The 27,085-nt window shown below is 31.6% G+C and overlaps 1 protein-coding gene across 1 annotated transcript; it reads right to left on the bottom strand.

Moving 5' to 3' along the window:
- Positions 1-1,962: 1,962 nt before the first annotated feature.
- Positions 1,963-24,796, bottom strand: LOC123296506 (vacuolar protein sorting-associated protein 13D). Its single transcript, XM_044877995.1, has 40 exons — positions 24,640-24,796; positions 24,295-24,485; positions 23,875-24,057; positions 23,565-23,816; positions 23,336-23,503; positions 21,543-21,887; positions 21,041-21,354; positions 20,659-20,967; positions 20,434-20,599; positions 20,152-20,362; positions 19,118-19,892; positions 18,894-19,051; positions 18,109-18,618; positions 17,793-18,044; positions 17,103-17,271; positions 16,813-17,037; positions 16,406-16,699; positions 16,002-16,203; positions 14,806-15,094; positions 14,085-14,747; positions 13,680-13,971; positions 13,230-13,603; positions 12,680-13,110; positions 12,021-12,611; positions 11,749-11,919; positions 11,273-11,405; positions 10,741-11,191; positions 10,083-10,626; positions 9,509-9,659; positions 8,959-9,383; positions 8,539-8,718; positions 8,041-8,481; positions 7,544-7,867; positions 7,000-7,205; positions 6,558-6,937; positions 6,464-6,499; positions 4,561-4,745; positions 4,085-4,501; positions 3,752-3,961; positions 1,963-3,692 (listed from the first exon to the last, which is right to left on the bottom strand). The coding sequence occupies exons 1-40, from the start codon at positions 24,734-24,736 to the stop codon at positions 2,487-2,489; spliced, it is 12,921 nt and encodes a 4,306-aa protein (XP_044733930.1). The 5' UTR covers positions 24,737-24,796; the 3' UTR covers positions 1,963-2,486.
- Positions 24,797-27,085: the final 2,289 nt, after the last annotated feature.

Raw genomic sequence — 27,085 nt, 5'->3', positions numbered from 1 at the left:
AAACTGGATAGAATTTGGATGCGATAAAACAAAGATAAATTTTTGGATCTTCTTCTTTTCCCCACTATATTTGCGCAACTATAGCGGCTCTCTTAAGTTCAAATGACTTGAAATTCGGTGAAAATCCAGGGGAAATATCGTTTTTTCGACGATTTTGAGGCTTTACTTCAGTATGCAGCTTTTCTGAATTTGCCTAGCCGCTAGAGGGTTGCAAATCAATATGTAAGTTGGGGTTTAGTGCCAAAGATTGCATTTTGTGACTTCAACTTCCAAGCCCCTCTGTCCTCCGTATTATATCTCTAGATCATATTTTTAAGCTGTTTTGTTTGAAGACATGTCAATAAAAAGCATCTAACAGCAAGAAACATTAAATGAGGGGAAATATGACTTTAGTGATGGAACTGTACTGCTAACGAGTTTTTTCTGTATTCAGATATGTATCTCAACAATAATTTTTGAATATATAAATTATGATTTATAAATTTCATGAAATAAAACCGGTCTGTATTGTTCCCAATACCTAGTGTATGATGATTATACCAGTATATAAAATTTAATTAAAATGCGAAAAAAATGTAATTAATTACTACTTATTCTTTAACTTTTATTAGAATCATTGATGCAAACAATATTAAATTATTTCCGATTTTAAAACAATGATTAATTATTATTATACCATGTATATGAAATATACCAAGCTATACTAATTTTAGTCCCAAGTTTGTAACGCTTAAAAAACAAAATTTTGGTAGGTATAGGTGTTCATAAAATCACCTAATTATAGTCCATGTCCGGTTGGCTGTATAATTGTATAGTGTGTAAATTGTATAATGTACCTATAGTGTGTATTATATGGGAATATCAGTTATATATCTGTAATGTGAGTAATCAACACTGTCTATACATGGTATTTCAACAATTAAATCAGTCAATTGTTTGTTTTCATTTGTTCTTTTCAATTAGGTTATATTCTAACATTCCCTATAACATATTAATATCCGATATAAAGAAATTTACACAGTTGGTGAGCGAATCTATAAAACTCGCAAGAATTTTGAATAAGCACTTCAAACCATCAAATGATGTTGTAGCAAAGTGTACATCTATTTTAATTTTTATGGATTTGAAGAAAACAAACAATTGACTGAGTTAATTGTTGAAATACCCTGTATAGAAAGTGTTGAATATCAGTGCTTGCATTATTTTTAATAAATTAGATGAGTTTTAAAAACCAACACAATTATGGTAGCCTTTCGGCAGCGATTTATTTGATTTTTGAAAGTATTTCTTGAACTTATGTTCGAAAATGTTTCAGAAAACCACTAGTTGAAGTTACCTGCAAATTTAGAACTCTCTGTCTTTTATAGTTTTGGAGAAAATGGACACCAAAATTTTATCCTAATTTGCGCCCTCACGGATAAACAATGCCGTTTACGGAAAAATGTTTCAAAAAAAAGTTTTTTATTTTCTTATAAGGAACATAAAATTACACTTATACTTTTGTTCTCTCTAACGGTTTACAAAATAGGTCCTACAGACCCAACACCCAATTGACATATGTTACTCATTTACGAACAAAGCCTCACTTTTTACGTTCTGGGCACGCTATGAGTTGAGTTATAGCGTCCACAGGGGGACAGACAGACGGAAATGGACTAATTAGGTGATTTTATGAACAGCTATGCCAAAATTTTTTTCGTAACATCAATATTTTTAGGCGTTACAAATTTGGAACTAAATTTAGTAAATTTAAAAAAAAATATTAAATAAAAAAAAATGGAACATAAACATTTTTTGTTTTTTATTGATAAGGGGAGTGCAGACTGATTTTCTCAGCCCAGTGTTTAATATGGCTAAGACGGCTTTTACCTAAGATGAATTTGTATAGGAGTTACAATAAAACAAAACACTTTTATGAAACAAATTTTTATTAACATATCAAATGAACAACCTGATAAAATAAATGTTATTTACTCTTCCTTTGTTACTTTGGTACATTTTTGGTTTATATAAAAAATAATTTATATACATATTGTATGTTATAAAACTAATCAAGGCTAATTATAAAGAGCATGCACCAGCTTTTTCGTACTTTATTTTCCCTTTTAGTTATATTCTAATTTTCCTTAACATCAAACTATTTTTAAATGTATCACATAATACTGTCTTTTTATTTATTTATTTGTTAAAATTGGCAAGTCTATATTATTTTTAAGTAAAATTCACTGGGTGAGTTCGATTATGTTCATAATTATTAAGAATTCTACATTATTACATAATTTTTTTTATATTCGCTTGTGAAAAGATTATTTTTCCACCATGTAATACTGTTTTCATTAGGAGCTACTCTTCGTGACATCATTGTACCCTGATATTCTTTTGTTTCTCGATTACTAGATGTCATAATGTTAGTCATAAAAAGCTCGAATTTCAGTATCTCTTACTCGTATTCAGACTCAATAATCACTACTGATTGTTTAATCGATTCAGTCTTCCGAATTAACATCGGTAATAACAGTATGTCTAATTTCATCATACATATTTTTCGAATAATTAACCTGCTGGGCAACCCAATTCGCTAATGATTCCGAATCACATCGTACGCGTGGTCTTCGTATTGGTTCGACATGCGAAGATGCCGTAATACTTGTACTACTCCCCGAAGTATTTGCTCTCATTGCCAACTCTATATAATAAACATTTCGACCTCCTTCCTTAGTCATTATTGTTATACAATGTATTAAATCCCTAAGATGTACTTCGATCACAATCGCTAAGGATGCTGAACCTCTAGCACTTGTTACAATTCGTACATATTCGTTTGATACAATTATTCGTAAATCATCTGGCGCACCCTGTAAACTTTCATATGCAACAAGTATTTCATTATAATTACGATTGTTGAGAGTGTGCAAATGTTGTTGTCCAATTGCTTGGGCTTTGGAGTACAGCGGTAATAAACCACCAGGTCCAATAACGCATCGCGGAGGTCGATAACGATCTGGAGCTGCACGACTTGAACTACGGCTCGAATCACGAACAGCACGTGCTGTTTCTGATGCTAAATCTAAAACACCAACCACAGGTTTTGTCACAGCCCCAACTAATCCTTTCCCAATACCAGAAAATACGCCTTGAACTCCTTCATTAGATGCTCCTTCGTAAATTTGTTTAAAAATACCGGTTGCGCCTCCAAGTATACCGAAACCTAAACCTTTTACACCCGCTACAATATGCGCCCCACTACTACCAGAATGAATATGTCGTATACGTAGACGCATCTCTTCATGTTCTTCATCCATGGTTACTTTTCCCAATCCATCTGACAAGGACTCTGTAACCTTAGCGGCCGAATTTGAAATACCATGTGTAACATTTTTAACTAGAGCACCAACTGATCCTTCGTAAATCAAACCACTCACACCCTCAGAAACATCATTGACAAAGCCTAAAGGATTGCCCAAAAAGTCAACAGATCCTAAAATATTTGCCGCTTGCCATTTAAGCTCTTCTTTAAAATGCTTAAGAATTGAATTAATTATAAATTGGCTACTTTCGAAAGGGTGTTGTTTTACAAACGGTTCTAAATCAACTGATGCATCTTCGAATTTAATTAGGGTTAAACCTAATTTTCGTTTGATAGATTGTAATTGCGGTGGAAGTTTGCTTGCAGTTATCACACTTAACCGAATCTAAAAAATAAAACCAAAATTTAAAAACCTAAAGAAAAAATTGTGTAGTTTATACGTACATTACTAGGTGCTAATTTGATTATTCCGAAATAATATCTCAACGAATGTGCTGCAGTTACTTCGTGTAAAATTCTTTGCGCTTCAAAATCACTCTCATCCGTATCGGGTGGTTCTTGTTCACATTTATTGTAACCAGCAAAAGCAAATATTTTCAAAATTAATTTTTCTTCTAAGTACACGGCCATTGGTTTTAGTGTGAGAATTAGATGCTGAAAAAATTTTATAAAGATAAAATTTATTAAAGTCTAGTTTTCATAAAGATTCCAACATTTTTAAAGTTAATGCACTCTTAGCCATTCTCATATTCGAATGCTCGAATGATTGATTATTACCTTGAAAATAACAGCATTAATATTTGGACTCGACTGTATTTCAGCAGTAAAATGTAACGCAGGCAATAAATGACGCATTTTATCCTCATCAGTACGTGACGGTTTCGCAACATAAATTAAGGATGTAGTTGTTGCATCCAAAAGCTGATTATCACATTGAATATCAGCAACACTCACATCTAGTGTTTTTCCCGTTGGAGTAAAAACTGAATCTAATGCAATTCCTTTAAAATGAGCAAATAGTAATTCTTCCGAAGGTCGTCTAGATACCACACTAATACCAATTCCCTCAGTCAATAATAGAGTACATTGATATTCTCTTGATTCCTTATTTAAGGTATGATCAGATACTAGATTCGGTCTTTGTGTTATAGCAATACTAGCCCAATCCCTTTCTTCTGGCATCGCATAAATTCGCTAAAATTAAATTTTTTTATAGGTAATTGTTAAATACTGTATTTGTGTAGTTTACTTACTTTCTCTTTGATATCATAAATTTTTAAAACTCTAGTGGGTCCATCTGTTGCAACTAAAAGTTTTAAAAATCCTGAACCTGGTCGTAAACGTTGACGACCAACTGCTTGCTCTAATGGTACACCTGCGTCAGTAAATCGATGATGTACGGTTCCGTCATTAATAAGACCCAATACTGGTGTACTCCCTTTAAAGAAAAATTTTAAATATTTAATCAGAAATTTAATTTTAAAAGTTAGAGAGCTGGTGATAATTTATTTATGATTTTGTTGTTTACTTCATCTAAAAATAAAAAGATCTGTAAAAAATGAACTAAAAAGATGATAATTTAATATTGAAGATTCTTAAACACCTTTTTGATAATTTTGATTCATTTACGAGGCAATCGGGTTTTTTTATTTTCAAAAAATAAGTAATTATTCAGAGCTGTGTTCTTTTGTGCCGACGCTAGCATGTCATTTCAACATCGTTAGAATCACTTTAAATTCAAAAGAACGCAGATCAGGTTCTGTTTAGCATGTTGTAAAAACACACAATTTTATTTATTACAATATTTTGACAATTTTTATTAGTGAAATTTTTTTTACAAATTATTATGTACGCTTATGTTACCCGTGAACCCTTGTGGAAACAAATCTGTATAAATACTTAGTTTGAAATTCAGAAATAGAATTTGTGAAGTAAAAATATCTCTGAAAAAGTCAGAAAAATTTTGAAAACAATAAATAAATTATTAATCAATCATTTAATGGCAGGAAATGATAATAGACTCTTTCGGAAGAAATATTCTGAGTACCTAAAATTTTGTTCAAAAAATTAGTAACAAAGTAGTAGTAACTCAAAATATTTCTTCCGAAAGAGTCTCAATATATTATCTTTTCCTGTCATTAAATCATTGATTAATAATTTATTTAATATTTTCTTGAATATCTATTTTATTTAATATTGACTTTTTCAGAATTTTTCTGACTTTTTTAGAGATAGTTTTACTTCACAAATTCTTTTTCTGAAGTTCAAACTAAGCATTCTGAGTTCCAGAACAGATTTATTTCCATAAAAGAAAAAAATTTGAAGACTAAAAACATTGAATGATTGATAAAAATAAGCAGCAGGTTATAGCATACAGATAGATGACTTGCAAAACAACACTCGCAAATTAACAAAAACCTAGCCAAAAGTGCAAGTTTAAACTTGCAAAACTTGTCTGTAATGTGAAATATTTTTTTCTATTCAAAAATTGTGAAATTATGTATTTTGATATATCCCCTTCAAGACCCACAATAAAAAAATTTTATTGTGGGTTCTGAAGGGGATATATTTTAACAAAAAGCATAATACAGCCCAAAGAAATGCTCATTTTAATTTGAATAATGTATTTTGAGTCTAAAATTAGCTTATATAGACCATTCTATATGGTCTAAATTTTTTGTGGTTTTATTCATTATGCCGGTCACAAACTGTTTAAAACAATTAATTTTTTTGTATTTCATCGCATTTGAAATAAATTTTTCGTTTCAACTTTATAGATAAACTTTTTAATTTTTGTTTTCGTATCTATCTGTGCACAATGAAAATCAGAGAAGTCTGTATGTGCTATATGTATTATCCTGGACTTAAGCTAGAGCTTGCTAAATTCAACCTGGAGCAGATGTGTACAGATACTTTTAGATTTCATTAAATAAATGTTTACAGTGATCTTAGTAAAAATATTTGTAAGATTGTGGGTTTAGAATTCGATAAAACCATAAAAATTCAAGTCGTTAAAAATATGAACATGAAATTAATTTGAGACCAGTTTCATGCATTTACATGAATGAAAATACAATGCAATTTTTAAAATAAAAATGTTAGCGGTATGCAAAAAGAACAGTTATTAATGTTTTGCAAATCATTTTTGATACGTACACTCTTGCCAAATTCCAATTTCATTTTCAGAAGTACCTGTAAAATTAGTAACTAAAAAATTTGTTTAAGAAAATTTTAAAAGAAATTTACATACCTGATCTTAATCCAAAGAATCCATCTTTTGCTTGAACACACATATTATTATGAGCACATCGCAAACGTCCATCATCCGTAAACCGCCAAGTTTGTGTTGATTGCCGACGTGGATCCGGACGTCGTAACATTAATCCAGTGTAAGTGGAAGGTTGAGGTGCTGGACCTTCAATGTCCAATACAAGACTTTTATCAAATTGTGGATGTTGTGGTGGTCTAGGTGGACTGGATCCTTCATGAATTAATTGGCCAGAACTGCTCATACGCCATAATTGTGATCGTTGACCTGGTTGTTTTCTTGCTAAAATAATTCGACCTCCAGAGCCAACATCTAACACCAGTTGTTGTGATTCAATGTTTAATGGATCGCCGGCTGGAGATCTAAAAAGTATAAATACGTTTTAATCGTTAAAAGTTTAGGAAAATAGGTTGTATATACTAACAGTTTAAAAGTTCCCGTGAAAGCAATATATATGAAATTTTCGTAAGTTAATTGACGACCTTCGCCTAATTTATTCATATCGTAGCTTGCTGAAACTCCTCCAGGGGCGGTTACTGTTATAAATGGTGGTTGAATCGGTTCATCCAATGCGTATGGAACGGATGAATGAGCTCGTGCAGTGCAGCGATATGTATCTTTGCAAGCAGTCTAAACAACAAACAAAAAATAATGATAAAGTTTGCTTATGTACGATAAAGACAGGGTGACCATTTCATTCCCGATTTTTTAATAATCTGCACAAATTTTTTTTACAAACCCTTACAGTCAATGTTTGCATTTCTTTAAATTCATCTTGAGGCTCAGAGATAGAGCAACAACCCAGAAATGCAGATGTTCCAATTTCGATTACATTTTCCTCACCCTTAAGGTGTATATGCTAAATAAGATTACCATATAGCGTTGAGTTAAATTTAATCATAGATATGCCTTTGAGTAATTAATATTGAAGAAATGGTCATCCTTATTTTTTTTTTAAATTATCCAACCTGAGCAAAGGTCAAAACAACTTCAGAATAATTATCCACACGAATTGGTGGGGGCATAGTATCTGCATCCGTAAAAACAATGAAGAATGTAGCAGCTTGTAGAACGACATCTAATCTTAAGAAATACATCCGCCCATTAACATCTCGAATATTAAGATGTAGAGAGTAATTCGAATCTATTTTTAAACCACCAGACCAACAACAATCAGGCACATCGAGTATTCGAACACAAAACAATTGTTCCCGTTCTAAACGAGGCCAATGAAAAGCCATATGACAATTTGGTACTGCTCGTAAGTATGTAGCTTGTGCACCTGGATCTTTCTAAAAAATTAATAAAAATTTTAATATCAGTCATTTAACCTTTTAAGCTCAGAAAAAATGTTTGTGATGTCATTATATTAGTTTTTTATTATCTATTTTCAAAATATGAGCATATAAACATAATAATTCTAATGACGATATAATGACGTCACGTTAAAAAATATATTACGTACAACAGTGGTTGCAAAACATTTCTGCGAAAATTGTAATTGATATGAACTTTTATTATGTAACTGATATCGTGGTGAAATTGTAACAATATTTGTGTCACGGTATTTCCCACGTCCTGTTCGTACATCAACACCCAACACATAAATAATATCCGGTCTATTATCACGAAATGTAATTCGAAATTTTCTTGTTTGTACGCCTGGTTGTAAATTGAATCGATGACACCATTGTGGTGTACCAGAAGGGGACACACCACTTCCTACTCGAGCTACAACTGTTGGATTTAAATCAGGATCAGTCAAACTAAATAGTAATGGTGCAACCATTCGAGCTACTTCATGTTCTTCAAATTGCCCAGCGGTTTCAGTTGAAATTCCATCTTGTTTGAAAACTAATGGAATTCCAGCTTTGTTTACAATCCAATAAGGAGCAGAAACTGAAATCTGTTGAAAACAAATAAGTTAACGGAGACTTTGAGTTATGATTTTAAAATCACGTACCTCAATTCCACAACCTCGAAGCATGGTAACGTTCACATTTAAGAATAGTCTACGTTTATTGTGATCTTCTAACCGAACGCGGTAAGTAGCATTCGATGAATTTGGAGCGATAAGTAAAGTTCCTGTTCCGGGGTAATTATCTAAGTGAAATGATATTTCCATCAAATGATCCAAATCGATCTAAAAATTGCATTAAAAAAAATTTCTTATAATAGTCTACTTTCTTTATTCATCGAGAAATACTAATATGCAAATTCAACGATGAAATGTTATCGTCTGGTTAATTTATAATTAATCGAACGCACATAATTATCAAACAATTTTCTAAAAATATTTGGTATTGTAGGCGGAAAAAGAGTGGAGAATGTTCGGTATATTCGATTTAGAGAATTTGCACACTATTTTTCTGAATTGACATACCTGATGCATTGAAAAATTTTCACCAGGTAAAATTCGCCCTCGTTTGCCTCTATGAAAATTAAAATGTAATTCATAAGGTAAAAGATTACAAATTAAGACCGGTGGTTTTAAGGTTAAGACATGAGATGGCTGAAAACGACTACAACTGTAGTTGGCAGTATTACCATCGTCGGGGTAATTTTCACGACGAATTAATACACAAAATCTATATGGATTTTCTCTTTGACTACGACATTCTCGTAGCTCTTGTACTACAACATCAGAGCGGGTTACATGTGACCATCGTAATGGTTGATTACAGAACATATACGCATGTTTTGAATCAATTGGACGTAGAAATATCTGTGAATATACATGAGTCAATGGTAAAGGTAAACTTGCTTGACTTGCCAGGAATAATGTTTTACTGGATGGAACTAATGATCCTGAAATATAAATTAAGATTGAGTCAATATTTTTTTTTTTTTATATATAGAAGTTATTTTAAGAAGAATGCTTTTTTGCCTGGGTCCACCACTATAGATTATTATATTATAAATAAAAATCATACCTGACTGTGAAGTAAATGCATTCTCCATTTTCAATTCAATCATATCTGGCAAATGATTGGTCAAAACTAACGCAGAACGTACAGTAACTAATTTCCGCGCAGATCCTTCCAGTGCAACAGCAAATACAATTTTTGCTTTTGGAACATCAGACTGGAAACAAAAAACAGTTAATTTAAACATCAATTAAATTGAGAGGCACGTAGAATATTCAAAAGAAAAGAATTCAAAAGAATAATAAACCGGAATAAACAAGACATTTCAAATGTGGGTTACAAAATCATATTTTTTTTATAGTAATTTAGGTAGCATATTTCATAAAACAAACCCGGTCTCAAACTTTTCCCTCGACTTGATTCGAAGTTGCCGCCAGTATTTATTCTTTATTTTAACCTGTTCAAAAACGTATCCAGGGATTAAAAAATTAATCCCAAAATTCGTATAGGTTATTTTGAATTTATAGGCACACTTATGAACAGTCATAAAAAACAGGAATAATAGTAATATCAATATTTTCATTTTTCCTTGAAGTTTTTTATTCTTTTTTACTGGCAAACTCTGCATACTGATACTTACAGTTCTCACAACTTCAGGATCAGCATATCGAAAATAGACACCAACTTTATCTACCGATATTGGATCTGTAGGTTTCCAGCCATCAATTTTCACCCCTAACTGATGAATTTTTAAAATATGTGTATCACGATGACGTAATTTATCTCTACGTCCAAATGTAAATGGTACCGTTTCTCCGGATGGTACTTCAATCCAGGTATCGTCTAAACGTAATAATTGCCCCTTACACTCACTGTAGACGGTATAATCTGAGTTTATTGTTAATGTTGTAAACCAAAGTTTTGAACCAGTTTCGTTCTTTAATGCAAACGGTACAAAAGGCGATCGTCTTCGATATCCGGGTGGACTTCCAATTACTTTGTTTTCAGTAGTTTCTTTATTTGTATTGTAATAATCTTGAATCCAAGTATCTTTTACTTGGCTAATTAGATCGATTAATGTACTGGTAATATTAATATTTAACAAATTATCAGATTGAATTCGTAGTTGTAAACGATTCCGTTGTAACGATGCTGTTAAACTGTATTCCCATCCAATTTCACATCTGAAAATACATGGAGTAAAAAAAACATTGCTTTATCTTACGAGAAAAAGTAGAAATTTGGATAGATCTGTAAAAGGCTGTTTCACAGAATAGATTTCCAAGCTGATTACTTACTTCCATGGTTCCAAAAATGGTTCCCATCCAGATAACGTACGATTATAATAATAACCACCTAAAATACATTCTAACCAACCATCTCCACTTCGAAACGAAGCTTCATCAAATTTCCTCAATGGAGAACAATCAGCACTTTGACTTCTTTCATTTCCTCCAACAGCTTGTCGTATATTTAATTGTGTAAAAGACAACTCTAAGAGAGGAACATCTGAATCACGGCAATCATCAATGATACATAGCGATAAAGCACTTGTTTTAATTTCAACGGCCATTATTTGAAATGGTGTATCAGTTTTTGAAATCCCACTTAGTTGGCTTGGTGAATCAACAGCTTGGGCATTTTGTGTTAGCCATAATGCTGCATCATCCAATTGACCTTTACATTGATTTAATGCTTGAATACAATCTTCTGTTTCGAATCCTAATGCTGTTAATTTTACGACTTCACCTGTTGACAAATTTGATTAATTTTCTTAGTTCATTAACTAAATTAAAATTGCAGTTAAAAATATTGAACGGAGATACTTACTTTTGGCGTTTGCCGGTGGCGTTTCAGTTTTTAATTTGGCCCCTTGCGTTTGTTTCGTTATCGAATTTAGCATTTGTATAAACATTCTAATATCATGATAAGACAACCGTACACTTAAAATTTGTAATTGAACCTATAAAACAAAAAGTTAACCTTCTTATCTTTTTTCGTATCTATTTATAAAAATTAATTAGGAATAAAGCCAGCGTATATAAGTTGAACATTCGTGATTGCGAAGTCCTTAGATAAGCCGATGGTAGTCAACAAGCGTTCTAGTGAGAGCTTTTTCTACGAGCGCCGAAATGATTACAATGGAATTAATTGTAAGAAATGGAAAATTGGGACTTACATAAATGTTTTATCCTACATATTGAAAAAATAATTACACCTGGCATTTTAATCCTCTTTTGTTGCTTTCCAAGTCTAAAATTTAGACACGCTGACGAATTTTGCTAAAATTAGGACAAAAATCTTACCTCAAGTATACGATCCTTATTCACCTCCATATTAATTGTAACAGGATCAATAATGGATAAAGCTGTCTCTTCTTCCATACCCAAAATACATGAAAACATTTCGCAGTGATTAAAATTACACGATAACGGTTTTTCCTTATTTGTAGGACGGTATGAAATAACAGTTGTGCTCTAAATACAGAAAAAATACACAAATTACTTTCTCGTACACACACAGAACCTCAATTTTACTTCCAGTGCGGCTAAAGAGGTTTCACTTATTTTCAAAATACCTTTAAAATAACAGCGTTTGTATCCCATTGTGAAGTATCTTCTACAATTACAACTTCAGAATCTGTAATATTCAATTTTAATTCAAACGGAATAGCTTCCTCAGATGTTTGAGCCAGTGGATGTGATCGATCATTCTCTGATACAAAATCCTTGATCATAGCCTTTTGTGGCATTTCAGGTGGTTCAAAAATAAAATCGCGTACTGCTTCCCACCAATCAAGAATTGCCATTAATCGTATATTATTTAATAATATTGTGAATTTTAGATGATTTGGACGTCGCCTACTATGAATTTCTGCCTGAACATCATCGCCTTGCGTAATATTATGTATAGGCTGTAAGATATTTGTAAAAACATTCGAACGTTTATTTACTGGCCTTTTATTAAATCGTGAATCGATTAATTGAATTTCCTGTGATATTAAGTCAATATCTTCAGTTTGATCACTGAATGTTTCAATTGTTAATTTTGATTTGATAAAATTAATCGATGCTAATGGTAATTCATTATGGCTTGTTAATAATCTTACGGTTACATTTAATAAATCGAGTCGCAAAGACCAAACTTTCCAAACATCACTCATTGAAGTCTAAAAATTGTAAAATAATTAAAATCAATTTCGGGGTTTATTTAATCAATTAAATTCCAGGTTTTTACCGATTTTTGTTCTTCCACAATATCCGCAGACTGGTTAGGATTAACCATCGTTAAAATATCAGATGTATCTTCACCTAAATTGAATGCTAATAGCCCTCGAATTAACTTGTATTGAGACAAATCCAAGGCTCCATCCAGTGTGGAAAGAGTACCATGAATACTCATGTCAGCAACGTCATGACTAACAAAATAATCTAAATTTCGTTCTACTTGAAGTTTTAAATGACATTTTTCAGTGAGCAAAGAAGGTCCAACTTTAACAACCCGATATCCACCTAATTCAAATCGGACATAAGTATTTGATACTTTTGAGGAAGTGTTACTCCCACAAACTCGTGACGGGCTACAATAATCAATTGGTTCACGTTTCGCTGCGAATATATCCATGTTAACTAAATCAATCATCATTACATTTAATAAACATTTTGAATCTGTAAAAAAAAAAAATAGATGGGGCATAAAATATGATATTAAATGTATTGTGTCGTTATTAATGAAAGAAAATTTTTTTTAACTAGGAAACGATCTCAATATTAATTCTTAAACTTACTTTCTAGAGAATTTTTTAAAACACTGATAGTGCCTTTACTGCCAGCCAAACAAAATTTATTTTTCACTTTTAATTTTCCCAAATCCGCAACTAATATTTCTGTTGATCGTGAGGATACTGGTAATAGAATAACCGGAGAACCAGCGTACAGTTCTAAAAGTAATCTTGTTCCTCTTTGTTTTGGTTTTTCAGTCTCTTCAAGTTGTCGTGTTGCTGCACGAATATTACTCATTGCACTTTGTAATTGATCGAAATGATTAAAAAATGATTGTAATTCGTTTAAAAATCGTTTTGTATGAACATAAAAAACGGAAGACATTTCTAAATTTAATTGAGCATCATAATCGGAGAATTCGGCTTCGTTTTCATTTAATCTGAAAATGATGAATAAATTCCAAAATTTTTAAAAGCCCAGTCACAAAATAACGTAATTTTTATTTTTTAGCTTACTTGACATAATTAAAATTTAGTGCTTGTTCTCCAGCACTTATAAATCTTTCTTTATATAAATTTCCATGGGATGTTAAGTCTATTAAAGACATTGAACCTAATCGTCCCGAGACGCTACGTTGTTGTAAACCTGCTAACTGACTCATTTCTCCATACTGTTCATTTCCTCGATTTACAATACTTAGAGATAAATGAGAAATATTTGCTTTAGCTACTTCACGTTCTGGTTGCGTCAAAACCAAAGTTAATGATCGTACTTCAACTGCTAATTCTGAATTTCCTTGGGGTAATTCTAGAATTACAATTTCATTAATATTTAATAAAATTAAACTAAGAATATTTAACATCCCCGACAAATTTTAACTTATTTTTTTGGGGGATATTTTAAAGTTGTTTCATACTAACCTTCTTCTAACGATTCTGTAGACTGTTGAAATTTATCCGAAGTATTACTAATTTTTCTACTTGGAGTATTATTCGAATTCACTCCAAAAAAATCTAAAACTACCACCCATGATTCAACATTTACAACCAAATCCAAACAATTAAAATCAACCGATGTTGATTTGTGCAATGAATTATAATGTGTTTTAAAATTGGGTGATGCTGGATCAACAATTAATGTTGAAATCAATACCAAATTTTCATGTGGTCGCTGTCGACATTTCGGGGATGGTGGAGGCGTTCGAGGATATACAGGTTTAGTGTGTGGGATATCCACACCCAAAACTTTTTCTGTTTCTAAATGATCTGGTAACGAGCCTCTTGATGGACTTTGAACAATTGGATTAGCCAGTAAATCAGGACATGACCTTGAAAGATAACATGGTCCTTTTGGTAGTTCATTTACATCTGATGAAATAACCATACAACGATGTTTTGAATCGGGTGGTTTCGAGAGATCTTCCATTAGTAACGATCGCAATGAAACCTGAATGTTAGTTTCGTATCGATGATATTTTTCATAATCTACGTTAAAATCTCTAAATGATAAATCTACTAGACCTTCGTCTCCTGATCCTACGTCACCACACAATTCAATTGTACATTCTGGTAACTTGAACGATACTAAAAAATAATTTTAAGAATTACGTTTTTATAAACCAAATTGTATTGTATCACTTACCTTTTAACATCATAAAATTTTGATAATCAATTTTATTCTTGGATGCAAATGCATTATTATACATTTTGGCACGTAATGACGGGTACATACTCAATGTCACTCCATCGTTTTCTTCTTCGGCGATATCTCCTAAACTAGATATGTTACGATATCCTGTTAAGTTAGGATCACGTTGTTCTGATAATTGATGTGACTGCATTGTTATTACTGTTTGGAAAGTGTCCAAAATTTGTTCATATTGGGCTCGAGCTAGTGATAATTTTAACGGCGTTACGACACAACCAAATAACTGGAAAAGTTTAAGTATTTACTGTTTTCTTGTTATTGTAAGTTCAGCATTTAGTACAAAAAAGTCATCTGTATGTAATTGTATGTGAGAAATTGGTTAGGTGCCTTAAAAGTTTGGACGCTTTTAAATCGCACTTTATATGGGTTTAATCGTCAAACATACCTTAATTAATTTTTTTGGGATCTAAGTTATTCAAAAAAATGTATTCTCGATTTTATTTTGAATATTCTTAAGGATTATATTTTCTTAATAATGAATACCCTTTTGAAAGAATCACAAACAAATTTTTGTTTCTGAATTGATAAGCCACAAAAATCTAGTTCATTTGATGGTTGCATGATTGATTTTCGAGATATCCTCTGAAATCCATCTGAGAAATTATTGTTATAGGATTGATTTTAGACGATATCTAAGAAATTATCATACTTTAGTCGAATGAACACGTTTTTTTGAATTTTTGGTCAAAACTACACTAAATGCAGTGCAATGCAATTCTTGATTTCTTGAGATTATTGTTTCGGAATTTGATTAAAACTCGCGTACATGCATTTGAGCCAAAAATCATAAAAAAATCGTCCATTTGACTATCCAACGAGTGGTTTTTGAATAATCGCCTGGATAATAGAAGCCCTATCTCGGATTGATTTTAAGCGATGTCTAGAAACTTTTAAAAATTTCTAATATAGATTTTCTAGTTTTTCTAGGTATATGTATACAGAATTTAGAATGAAAGTTCCGAGCGTCTGTATAGTATAAACAGCATGATTTTAAATACATTTTCAATTACACAAATAATTATGTGATATTATTTATTGAAGAAAATATATTTATTGAAAATTAAAAAAAAAATTGTGTGTGGAAAATTCACAAAAGTTTTAATTAATTATAAAAAAAGAAAATCAAATACCTGAATACTTTCACTACTTTCTAATTCACGATTCTCAAACAACGTACTATCACTATTCGCATCGTCTAACAGTACCGAAGAGTAGCCTTCTTGTGGTAAAAGAATCTTTCGTTTGACTGTAAAATGTAATACAGTGTCATGCAGTATTGGCGATCCTGCATTTTCACAGGAATATATTTCTTCAGCTCGATTAAGAGTTGAACTGAAAAATTGTTCTGTTAAAAACTATCGTCAATAATATGAGACCAGAGTGGCGATCGAATTGGTTATTTGAAATTACATTTTCTCTTATCAATTCAAAAATTCACAGACTATTTCCTGGCTTTCTCAGAATTTCAAAATTACCTGATATTTCCAGATTTCCAAGTCGATCGGCACCGTGTGAAACAAATTGATATACTTACTGATTATCCAAATGACTAGTTCTTCGTTTCGCTATATCTAGTGAATAAATATTCATGTCTTTAATTTCAACATTATAACATTCAACTCTGGATGTATAACTATTCCACATCGAATTTTCAGGTGTACCATCACCACCGTCTGTATTATTTTCCTCTGAAGGTTTTGTGGTTTCATTTATGAAACTTTTGTCACTATTATTAATAGTAATTTTTCCTAAATGAGCCACAAATACTTCTGAACTGTTTACAGATCGAGGTAATACAATCACAGGTGTATCGAAAATAACATCTAACCTAAAAAAGTAGGACAATATTACTATGCAGTAAATTCAGTCGCTGACGAAAATAATAATTTGAAAGTTTGGAAAAAGATAAGTTATCCCAAAATCGAATATTTCCCAACTTACTTTATATCAATAACTGCATAGTTATCATCAGTGGGACTATAAGGAGTATGTGGTGTTGTTCCTTTTAACGATGCATATCCTGAAGGTAAATCTGAAGAATTCTCGGATGATTGCGAGAAGCTTCGCTTTCTTCGACGAGGAGACGTTACATCTGCCGGACCAACACCATATAACGAAGCTGATAATCTTGAATTTAAGTAAAGAGATTGCGCTAATGCTTCAGTTCTGTAAAATTAAAAATATTTTTTGGATAATAAAGTTTTTTCCATAAAAATAAATGATAGAATTACCTGGCACGAACTAAACCAATTGCCATATCGGTTGCAGCTGCCTTTATAGATTTGGCAACATGTGTAAGATATTGCTTAAATTCTGATGCACAAGACTGTAATTCCATTAAGAATTGTGTAGAATGAGTATACCATACAGACGCCATGCGCACAGTAATTTCTGCTCTGTCTATTAAAAAAAAATTAAAATTAATTAAAATTTGCAAATGACTGGCAGAGAAAAATTAATCACAGAAAACTGTGCTGTCAGGATAAACCATAAAAAAGAGGGATAACAAAAGGCTATCAAAAAAGAAAAAGGGATTTCATCATTTTCTGGGTCAATGTCCATCTGTGGAGAACCAAAATTTTGATATTTTGGGATAATATTTTCCGAATAGACAGAGTAGGTAGAGGTGGCGGAGCGTGGATAGATAATGAAGAGTAGTGAGAGCTTACTAAAAAATGGAAATGTGTCGACAAAATCTAGAGATTTATGGATTATTAACACAGCGTAGAGTGGAAGTAGTCCTGCTGCCCGAATTCTACAACCTAATCTAGCTTTAGACGTTTTCAAATTTATGGTCTAAAATTTCAATCTAGCACAAATTGAAGCTTTATAGAAATACCAAACTCTATATACTAAAGTGTCTCTTCTGATGTGTCTGTCCTGATATCTTGCCATAAAAAATGGAAAAATGCCAAACTTACCATTTTCTTCTTCACTTTGTAGTGACCGCCTTACACTAAAACTAAAAGCTCGTTCATCGACCGGTGCATGATGATACGTTCCAACTTTGTACAAATCAGCATTTAATGTTGCTAATAAATCTTTACGCGTATTTTCATTTTCTACCAAAGGATCTTTCCCGACACTTACAATCCGTTGATGCATATGTCCTTCTGGAGTTAAATCAAGTACTTGTAAACCCCCTAAAGAACCTTGAACTACTACTGATGAATCTAAAAAAACATTAAAATCAAACCCTTTCTGCCCTCGTGTGAATACTTTTTTCGTCGAACCTACCAACTGTTGCTTGAATTCGTGCTTCACTCATCGTAGCTGTTGCAACTTTTCGACCATGTAAACAGCCATCTTTAACCACAGCTCGTAGCAACAAAACATTTAATCTGTGAAAATCGAATATAATCTCAGTTTTTGTCGGTGGTGGAGATAGTGTCTGCTCATTTGTTCGAAATTCGTTCTCTTCTAAAACAGTTGGAGACATTTGTTGTATTGAATCAGTACTTGTAGTGTATTCGGCGGCTCGCTTTGTTGATTTAAATTCTGGAAATACACGACGAACAAAACCAACCAACTCAACAATTGTTTCTTGATTTGCAATTATATCCAAATTATTGAATTGTATATTCGCTTGTTGTAACGGATCTAAGCCGTTTATTATTAAAACTTCAACGGTTATTAATGCATCTGCATCTAAATGATCTAAACCGGTAAACGAGCTTGGATTTTTTACTAATTCAGCTGATCCTATATGCGGAGGACTTGTGGCGAAACTTCTTGTGGGTGATATTGCTAAAATAAATAACACAATATGATTTTAATATTACAGGGAAGTGGAAACAGTTTCCGTGTATAGTAGATACCTAATGAGTCAAGTATTCAATTCAACAAAGAGTAAAGTTTACGTCATTATTTAATCGCCTGCAAGCGATTTCGACTTAACTGTGTTTGATAATTTTCAGGGTTACGTACCAAAATAAACAGGTCTATCGAGAACGTTTTTGTCAATATTCAATGTATATATATCGAAAAGGAAATTAAAAGTTATTCATAAAACCGAACTTTACCTCTAATTCCAGGAGGATCAGTAGCTAAATTTGATAACGCTTGCGTCAACGCTATTGGTGAAGTGCCATTAGGTTTCATTAAAGTAGGATCTGGAGAAGCTGGAGATGATGGACTACAAGGTTCACTATCTCGTATACTTCCTGAGACTGAATCCATTCTGAAATTAATAAAAGGATATTTTAATAAAATGCAAGAAAAAAACAAATGATTTTGAAAATTTTACCCGACATGTTTATGACTGGCAACCAACAGTTCAAAATCTGCTCCAAATGTCTGTAAGGCATCGACTAACAGCAATCCATGCACACTCAATGAAATTGTCGCATCTATATCACGTTTTGTATATGCAACACGAACTCCAGCCACTTGGAGTTCGGCCACGCTACGGCCTCTTGATTGTACTTCCAATGCCAGTTGATCAATCGAAAATTGGAACATTAATAGTTGTGACATTTCGATATTGGTGGTGTCTTGTGTAATACTTTCACTGCTTACACTCATGTTATCGTCATCCTGTTTTGTCGATTTCTCCGGTTGAATTTCTACTGGGGTTGTGACAGGACTTTTAAGTGGCGATGGAAGACCCGTAATTGTTATAATATTGTATAATTTTCGAATTGTTGCAATTTTTTGCTCGTTTATGTGAACAACAAGTTTTGGGAGATTTGCATTTAGCGTTAAATTTGGGTATAATGGATCCGAAATTTTTACAGCACGTCGTTCAATATGAAATAATATATTAAAACGATCCAAGACGTGAAGAGTTGATGTGCCCTTTGTATGTGCGTATTTCCAATTATCACGAACTTTTCCTACTAAAATTTGCATATCGTTTAATTCAACTAAGTAACGATCGTAAAGCGATTGGTGAAGAGATAATTCGTTAATTTTGGATGAAGGTGATGCGTTTGCAACAGGTATTTGGGTATTGATTGATGTTTGCTCTGATTCACTAGCCTCACTTCCAGGTGGTGTTGAACACGGTGTCATAAAATTGTCTGAAAACAAAAACAAATTAAGGCTATGTGACGTATTCAATTACACCCCATTTTACGGAAATTTTTGATAGCCGGCAGCCGTTATTTTTTGTTTTAGCATTTTGCATTCGCGGCCTAAATTGCTGCTATTTTCTGATTTCTACAAAATTTATGCCCGTAATATTTTTTATGTTGACTAACATTTGCGGGATAGTGTAAAAAATGGCGAATTTTTTAAAATTATTATTAATTATAACTCGCGAGAGTAAAAAACTCTTACCTTCATCTTCTGATTCACTTCGTTCTACAAGCGGATGAGGGATTACCTCAGCAGCTCCTATATTTTCTTCTTCGGAATTGCATAATTGTAAACGACCAAAATCCACAACAGCCACTGCAGCATTTCGATCAGTAAACTGTTCAACAATAATAATTTGTGGCGCGGATATATCTAATTTTAAATCCCATGATTTACGATCTAAATTTTTTCGCTAGAATTCAATAACATAATTTAGTACAGTTTGGAAAATTGATAAAAAATCTATGAGAATCTTACAACAACATCGCCTTCCAATATATGCTCCCAATTTTTCATAAAATCCGCCCCAATTTTAGATTTTGTTGGTAAATTAATACGATGTTGATGTGGTCCAGCTAAAAATGACGCTAGCCATTGAGTTGCTCCAGGATTATAAACAATGTCTAATGATTGAGATCGTACTCTTAACCTAAGAAATATTCCATAATAAATACTAATTCTAAACATAGTTGTTAAGATTATACATACTTGTAATCCGAATTTGAATTAAATGGTTTATTCTCGTAACACAATTCGAATAATGGTTCATTTGCTGCGGAGTGTGCAGAAGAACTACGACTAAGGCGAGGACTAAGCACACGTGATGTCACTCTTGACATAGTGGGACCTTGTTCTTTACCCTGGGGCGAAATAAGTATAGGAAATTGTGTATCTTTAGTTATACGATCATGTAGAGACAATGATCCTAAGATTATTTCAAATTTATGGGAACCGTTTCGTGGTCGTGTTTCGAATGATAACTTTACATTTTCATATTGTAATTCCATCATTGAGATTCTAGAAAATAAATTATAGTTTAATGAAAATTATTGTTGATAAGTGTATATTTCTTCAGTATCTATTTAGTTACCTTTCTGCTGTAGGATCGGCAGTTGAACATAAATTAAATACTCCTTGTTTAAGCGTAAAATTAAATTGTCCAAAAACAACATCACGTTTTAGTAACGTATTATTTTCGAATGTATCACCTAACGCATCTAAAATTTCATCTTCTAATTCCGATTTAATACTAGTACTATTGCCGCTATTATTTGATACTGATTTATCATCATTTGATGCAGTCGAAGAATACCAACCCCACCATTGTGGGAACCATTGTACTAGAACACTTTTAGTACACGGCGCTGAAGCAGTTTGTGATATTGGAATTTTTCTCATTGCAATCTAAAATTTGGGAAAATGTTATGCGAAAAAACTGTTATATTTTATACAAATCATTCAGTATAAAACAGCCCTTAAACAATAAATATTCTTGTTTCTGATAGTGATCGACCATTTATAAAGTGGATCGCGAGAAAAACTATTGATCGTCTATGAGCTACTTTATACTAATAGTAAATTTGATGAAATACCTCACGTAAAATTAGTAATTCATCTAAATCTCTATTCCATTCAACTTGATCCTTTAATAATTTATCCTCCGCGCTTAAAACAATTGTTGGTGTTGCAAATAAAGTTTTACAAATTTCCACATATTTAACATTCTCTTTGGCACGTGTTAAACACATTTGCCATGTTGGCCGTGGATTACACAATCTTAAGCATTGGCTTGGTGTAAGTACACTTCGTATTCCATACATCCACCAAGCACGTGGATTTTCTTTGATTGGGCACTTTGGTCGATATAATCGATAACATCGTATTCGTGCAATATCATCTAATCCTCGAATGCAATGGATCATTTGTTCATATTGCCACTGAAAATGCATGAAAATCAAAATTTTTTAAAAATACAGAAAACTGATACGCTTTTTTTGGTAGTCGAACTTAGGATATGTTACGATATATATTGAGACCACTTTAAATCAAGACGTGAATGTAATATACAGCGAAGTCGTTACTTTATAACTAGCTTACCAGTATAACTAACTAACTTTATACTGGTTACTGTTTAAAACGGAGTGCAGTCTAGTATTCTGTTCTCCCATTTTTTGATATCATTTCAATTGAAAATAACTCTTATTTTAAATTTCTCTATTAAACGAGAAAAATTACTGTTTGAATTTTGTTATAATTAAATATTTGATGAATATTTAATATATTCAAGATTAGTAGAAATTATTAAATTTTTATTATAACAAAAAATAAAGTTCCAAAACTAAACTCAAACAGTAAAACTCCGACTACTACAAAATCACGCTCTAAAAAGTATGAAACAAGATCTTTTCAACTGAAATTTTTATGGTAAGAAAAATCGTCAATACCGTCGGGGAACCTCTAAGATTACAAAACTTTCCACAGAATGCTCGCCCGACTGTATGATTTTACTTATCATAACAATTTCAGATAAGAATATCTTCTTGTTTCTTACTTTTTAGAGCGTGATTTTATTATAGTGATATTTTTAGTAGTGATATTTATAGTAGTCAAGGTTTTAGTTTTGATACTTTATTTAATTTAAATTATTTTGAAGTGTTTTCTACATATTACTTTGAATTACATAGTCTTATATTATTGTGAATAATTAAAAATAATAAAAGATTGTATGTAAAATACCATGTAGAAAACACGTATAAATTAAAAGTTTTATATTTCCAATTTATTTATTGTCGTAGTAAATTAGAATATTTTAATTAGTTAAAATGTTATATATTTTTATGTAATGGCTAAAAAATTTTTTATTATGATGAATAAATTATTTATATTAATAATTGCCGCGAACTGTTATACAACTGGTGCTGTTTAATTTGATCACGTGGTCAAAGCACAAATGATGTTTTCAAGACAGCCAAACACAATACGCGTTGTGTTGACGAATATTTTTGATTTATACCGATGTTTAAATTTTGAAATTCTTAGTAATACACGATTCGCACTCGTGTATTACACATTTTAACATGAACATGGGTATCAATCGGAAATATGCGTCAACACAGCGAGAAGAGAACCTCACCTCTCAAACGCCGGTGCCCTCACTACAAAAATGGCGATGGTATATTATGTTTTATGACGTTATTAATTCCCTAGGGCTCTGTGGCCGTTTACTGGCAATCCATAACGGTACGAATTTCTCACCATTAAGAGTAATGAACAGTGCTTGCAGCTACATATCGGAACATACCCTTAATTAACTGTGGTTTTATGTATTCACTCAATAAGACTTCAGCTTCTACGTAAAAGCACCGTTTATATATTTTGTACTTACATCTGCTAACGACAGTGAAACTTCTTCTAAACATAAATCAGAGGTAATTCTTGGTGTTGACTTTAACCTTAATGGTTGTTCATTTCTATCACGTTTAATTCGAGCTTGCGCACTTACTGGTTTCATAATATAAACATGTTTTGACGAATTTTTTTGACTCATTTTTGCCTTTAAGTGAAAAACATTCAATGAAAATCGATGCTAAATATTAGGAAATTAACTTCTATACCGTTAAATCTGCCATTTCTAAGTTTCCAAGGAGAATTTCCGATGGTTGAATTGGATCCCAATACACCGCCATATTAGTAAGTTCGACCAACTTATATGATGCAGTTGAAGCTTCCCATGGCATAAAACCTGGTACCCAATTGGAATCACAACTTTGAGCTGATAATGACTCAATTGTAACACCACAAGCAAATGCATAATTTGGTACTGTCATATCATCTTCGTATCGAATATGTACATTTTTTATTTTCAACTGAAAATTATACGCTATTATTAAACAATCTTAAATTTGGGGGTAAAAATAGTCGTACTTGTAAATTTTCTACAATATTTGTCATAAGACCGGTTCCATAATTTATCCATGAGGAATAACTTGATGCATAGTATCCAGTTTGTTGAGCAGCTTCAGTTTCAGCTCTCCATTTCGCTTCACCTGCATCTAAAGCAGCTTGTTTCAAGTCTTGATTAATTAATTCTTCGGTTTCACTATCCCACTAAAATATTAATAAAATAATTAAATGTTTTTTTCAAGAAACTTATAATAAATAGCATAATAACCATTTTTTCAAAAGTTTAGTGTTTATCTATTCCTTATAAATAATTGTTTAGTCCACGTGGGTAAAGTGAAAAAACCCGGAAATTTCATTAAGTTATATGTTATCTTTACTTTACTTAATTCAAAATAAGCGGTCTGCTATTATAAACAATAGAAGAAAATAAAAGTGCCTTACTTCTGTTAATCGAACTGGTCCAGCAACTAAATATAATTGTTCAATCACAATTGACCATGGCGCAGAACGGATTTGTCGTACTGGAATTTGTAATTTAACTTTACCAATAAACCCAGCACGAACTTCAGTTGGCAATCCAATAAATCGTAATGCATCTTTACGTAACGGTAAGTTTTCTAATTCAACCGCACCTTAAATTTTAAGATAATTAGTTAAAGAATTCTTTAGTTATGAATTATCATAAAACGATATTTTTCTTGCTTTGTTAACTCGTGTATTTTTATGCCCATGATTCGACTGTTCAAAGTGCAATTATTAAAAAATTACAATAGCAGTTTTAATTACCTGATAATAAGGCAATACTTAATTGATCTGTATTCAAGTTTTCCACATACTTCCCAAGATAATTATTTAAAACCCAAGCAACAAGTCCTTCCAACATTTTAGGCACATGTCAACAATTTCCTGGTTTTTAAATGTTACGAAATATTTGAATCCAGTTGTAAATATTCTTATCAATTTGTTTCGATTATTGCGTTTTAATTACCATATGATGACTGTAACTAAATTTATAATTTCACTTAAGAAATCAATTCCAATCTATTGAATAAGTTTCTATTACTTGAGTATACTTGTAAATAAATATTTATTATTTCCATAAATTGGAATTAATTAAATAATTTGACAGTTGACATTACTGACATTTCCAACTTTAATAAGCGCAGGTTAAGATTTAGTTCAATTACTTGTTGATAGATGGACATCTTGAAAAATCTTTTCTTGATCTTACCCTATAATGGGAGGTAGATATTTTTGCTTTACGTGCTTTCTGTGGATAGCTAATAAATTACTACATATATATTACCATTTATGACTTTATTAATATAAAATAAAAAATTTATATATTTAATGTACCGAAAATAATTACTACAATACCATAGAAATATTTGATGAAGGCGATCCTATTAAAACAATGCCTATTACTCAATTACATTGTTGTAAAAACTTGGTATGAACTAGTCTAAGGATATAAATTTTTTCAAGCATCAATCCCGCTTAAGAAGATAGTATCGCCCAGTTACGACTAATTACTAGTTTCGGATTTTCATAAATTGTGTTTTGGCAAATAAATTATAAATAAATAAATATAAGTGTCTATTTGTGGGATTTGAAAGTATTACTAGATATTAATCACTTTTTCTGTTAGCATATGTTAATACTTAAATTAATGTAAGGTTAAAAATGATTTGCGTGTCTATGCAATTTTGAATCAAAGTTTGCCAAGAAATTTTGCAGCTTAGTACATATTAAGGGTAAAAATCGTACACAATCATTATTAAAGTGAAAGGGGAGGAATGTTATATACTCGATCAAGCATTGATAGGTAATAATCATTCTTACAATGCCAACAGAGGAACAATTTTATTTTATAGGCAACTTTCGTACCATATAAGTTAAAATTGCTTTGTATTCATATTCTAAAAACCTACAGGGTGTCATTTTATTTTCCATAGCTAAATATTTCTCTAACAAAATGTTTTTAGAAAAAATGACTTTATAAAGTTAATTTTCCAAAAGAAAAAGTTATTTATAATTGAAAATCTCTGTTGAATTTCTAAGGTTTTCTTAAATAATAAACTTAATTTTTTGCATGCAGGTTTACGAGTTTACCGAGGAAATTTTCAATAGAAAAGTATTACAAAATATTAAATGAAAAGATGCTTTTAGTCAATTTTTATAAAACTGGAGGAAAATTTTCAAAGCTCATTGAAGAATAAGGTTGATTTATACTTTTTATACCCTATATTAAGTTTAGCCCCAAGATTGTAGCGCTTAGAAAAATGGATGCTACAAACCAACCAAATTTTTGTATAAGTTTTCATAAAATTGCATAATTAGTCCATTTCAGTTTCTTCACCCACCCGTCTGTCTGTCCGATAACTCAAAAACGAAAAGATATATCGAGATTATCGCTGAAATTCTTATTGCGTTCTTGGGATCCAAAAACTATAAAAGATGGAGTCGAAAATTTGTACGTAGTTTCAAATAGTGAGACTATTGATTCTAATTTCAGACTAATTAAGGGGAGGGGGGGCAAACGATACAATTTTTGAGGGAAAATTATTTTGTTTAAAATTCTTTCCGATACAAGTAGATTCAAAAAAAGAAAAAAATTACTAGCTACAAAAATTTTCGGGGGAAAAGACCATTTTACCCTACATAAATCTTTGTTTTGTTTTATTTTTGGTTTTTGTTTTTTTTTTTTGACTTATTTTTTTTTATAAAAATAATGTATTTCAAAAATTAACTTAGTCAACTGTTTATTTTCACGTGTTTCGTGGATCTTTAGTTAGCCTAGACAACTTTTAAATAATGGAGGAACTTTAGTTTATTGACAAAGTTTTAATTGATTCGAGGTTCGATATATAAGAAATCCTTTACCTATATTTAAAAAAATAATAGTCAACTAACCCATAATAAGTTTAAAGTTTAAACTATCACAGTCACCCCAATAAAATAACGTGACTACAAAATTAAAAAAGTTCGTGTGTTTTTCTAAAACTTTAGTTAAAAATTCTTCTTTTTTTTGTTACAATATTACCTACACATTGATTTTTATAACATGTGGATGTGTGTAAACAAAAATTAGTAAATAAAATGGAATGAGTTGGAAAATGAACGCGAAGGAGCTATATCGTACGATAGAAAACATATTTTCTGTGTTAATATGTTGAAAAGAAAATAATTTAATGATTTCCTTGTTCATTTAAAGAGATAGTAGTAAAATGAG

The sequence above is a fragment of the Chrysoperla carnea genome, chromosome 3 (assembly GCF_905475395.1).
Source record: "Chrysoperla carnea chromosome 3, inChrCarn1.1, whole genome shotgun sequence".
Lineage (NCBI taxonomy): Eukaryota > Metazoa > Arthropoda > Insecta > Neuroptera > Chrysopidae > Chrysoperla > Chrysoperla carnea.
The sequence above is the reverse complement of the archived record's forward strand: the minus strand, read 5'-3'. Positions and strand labels throughout refer to the sequence as shown.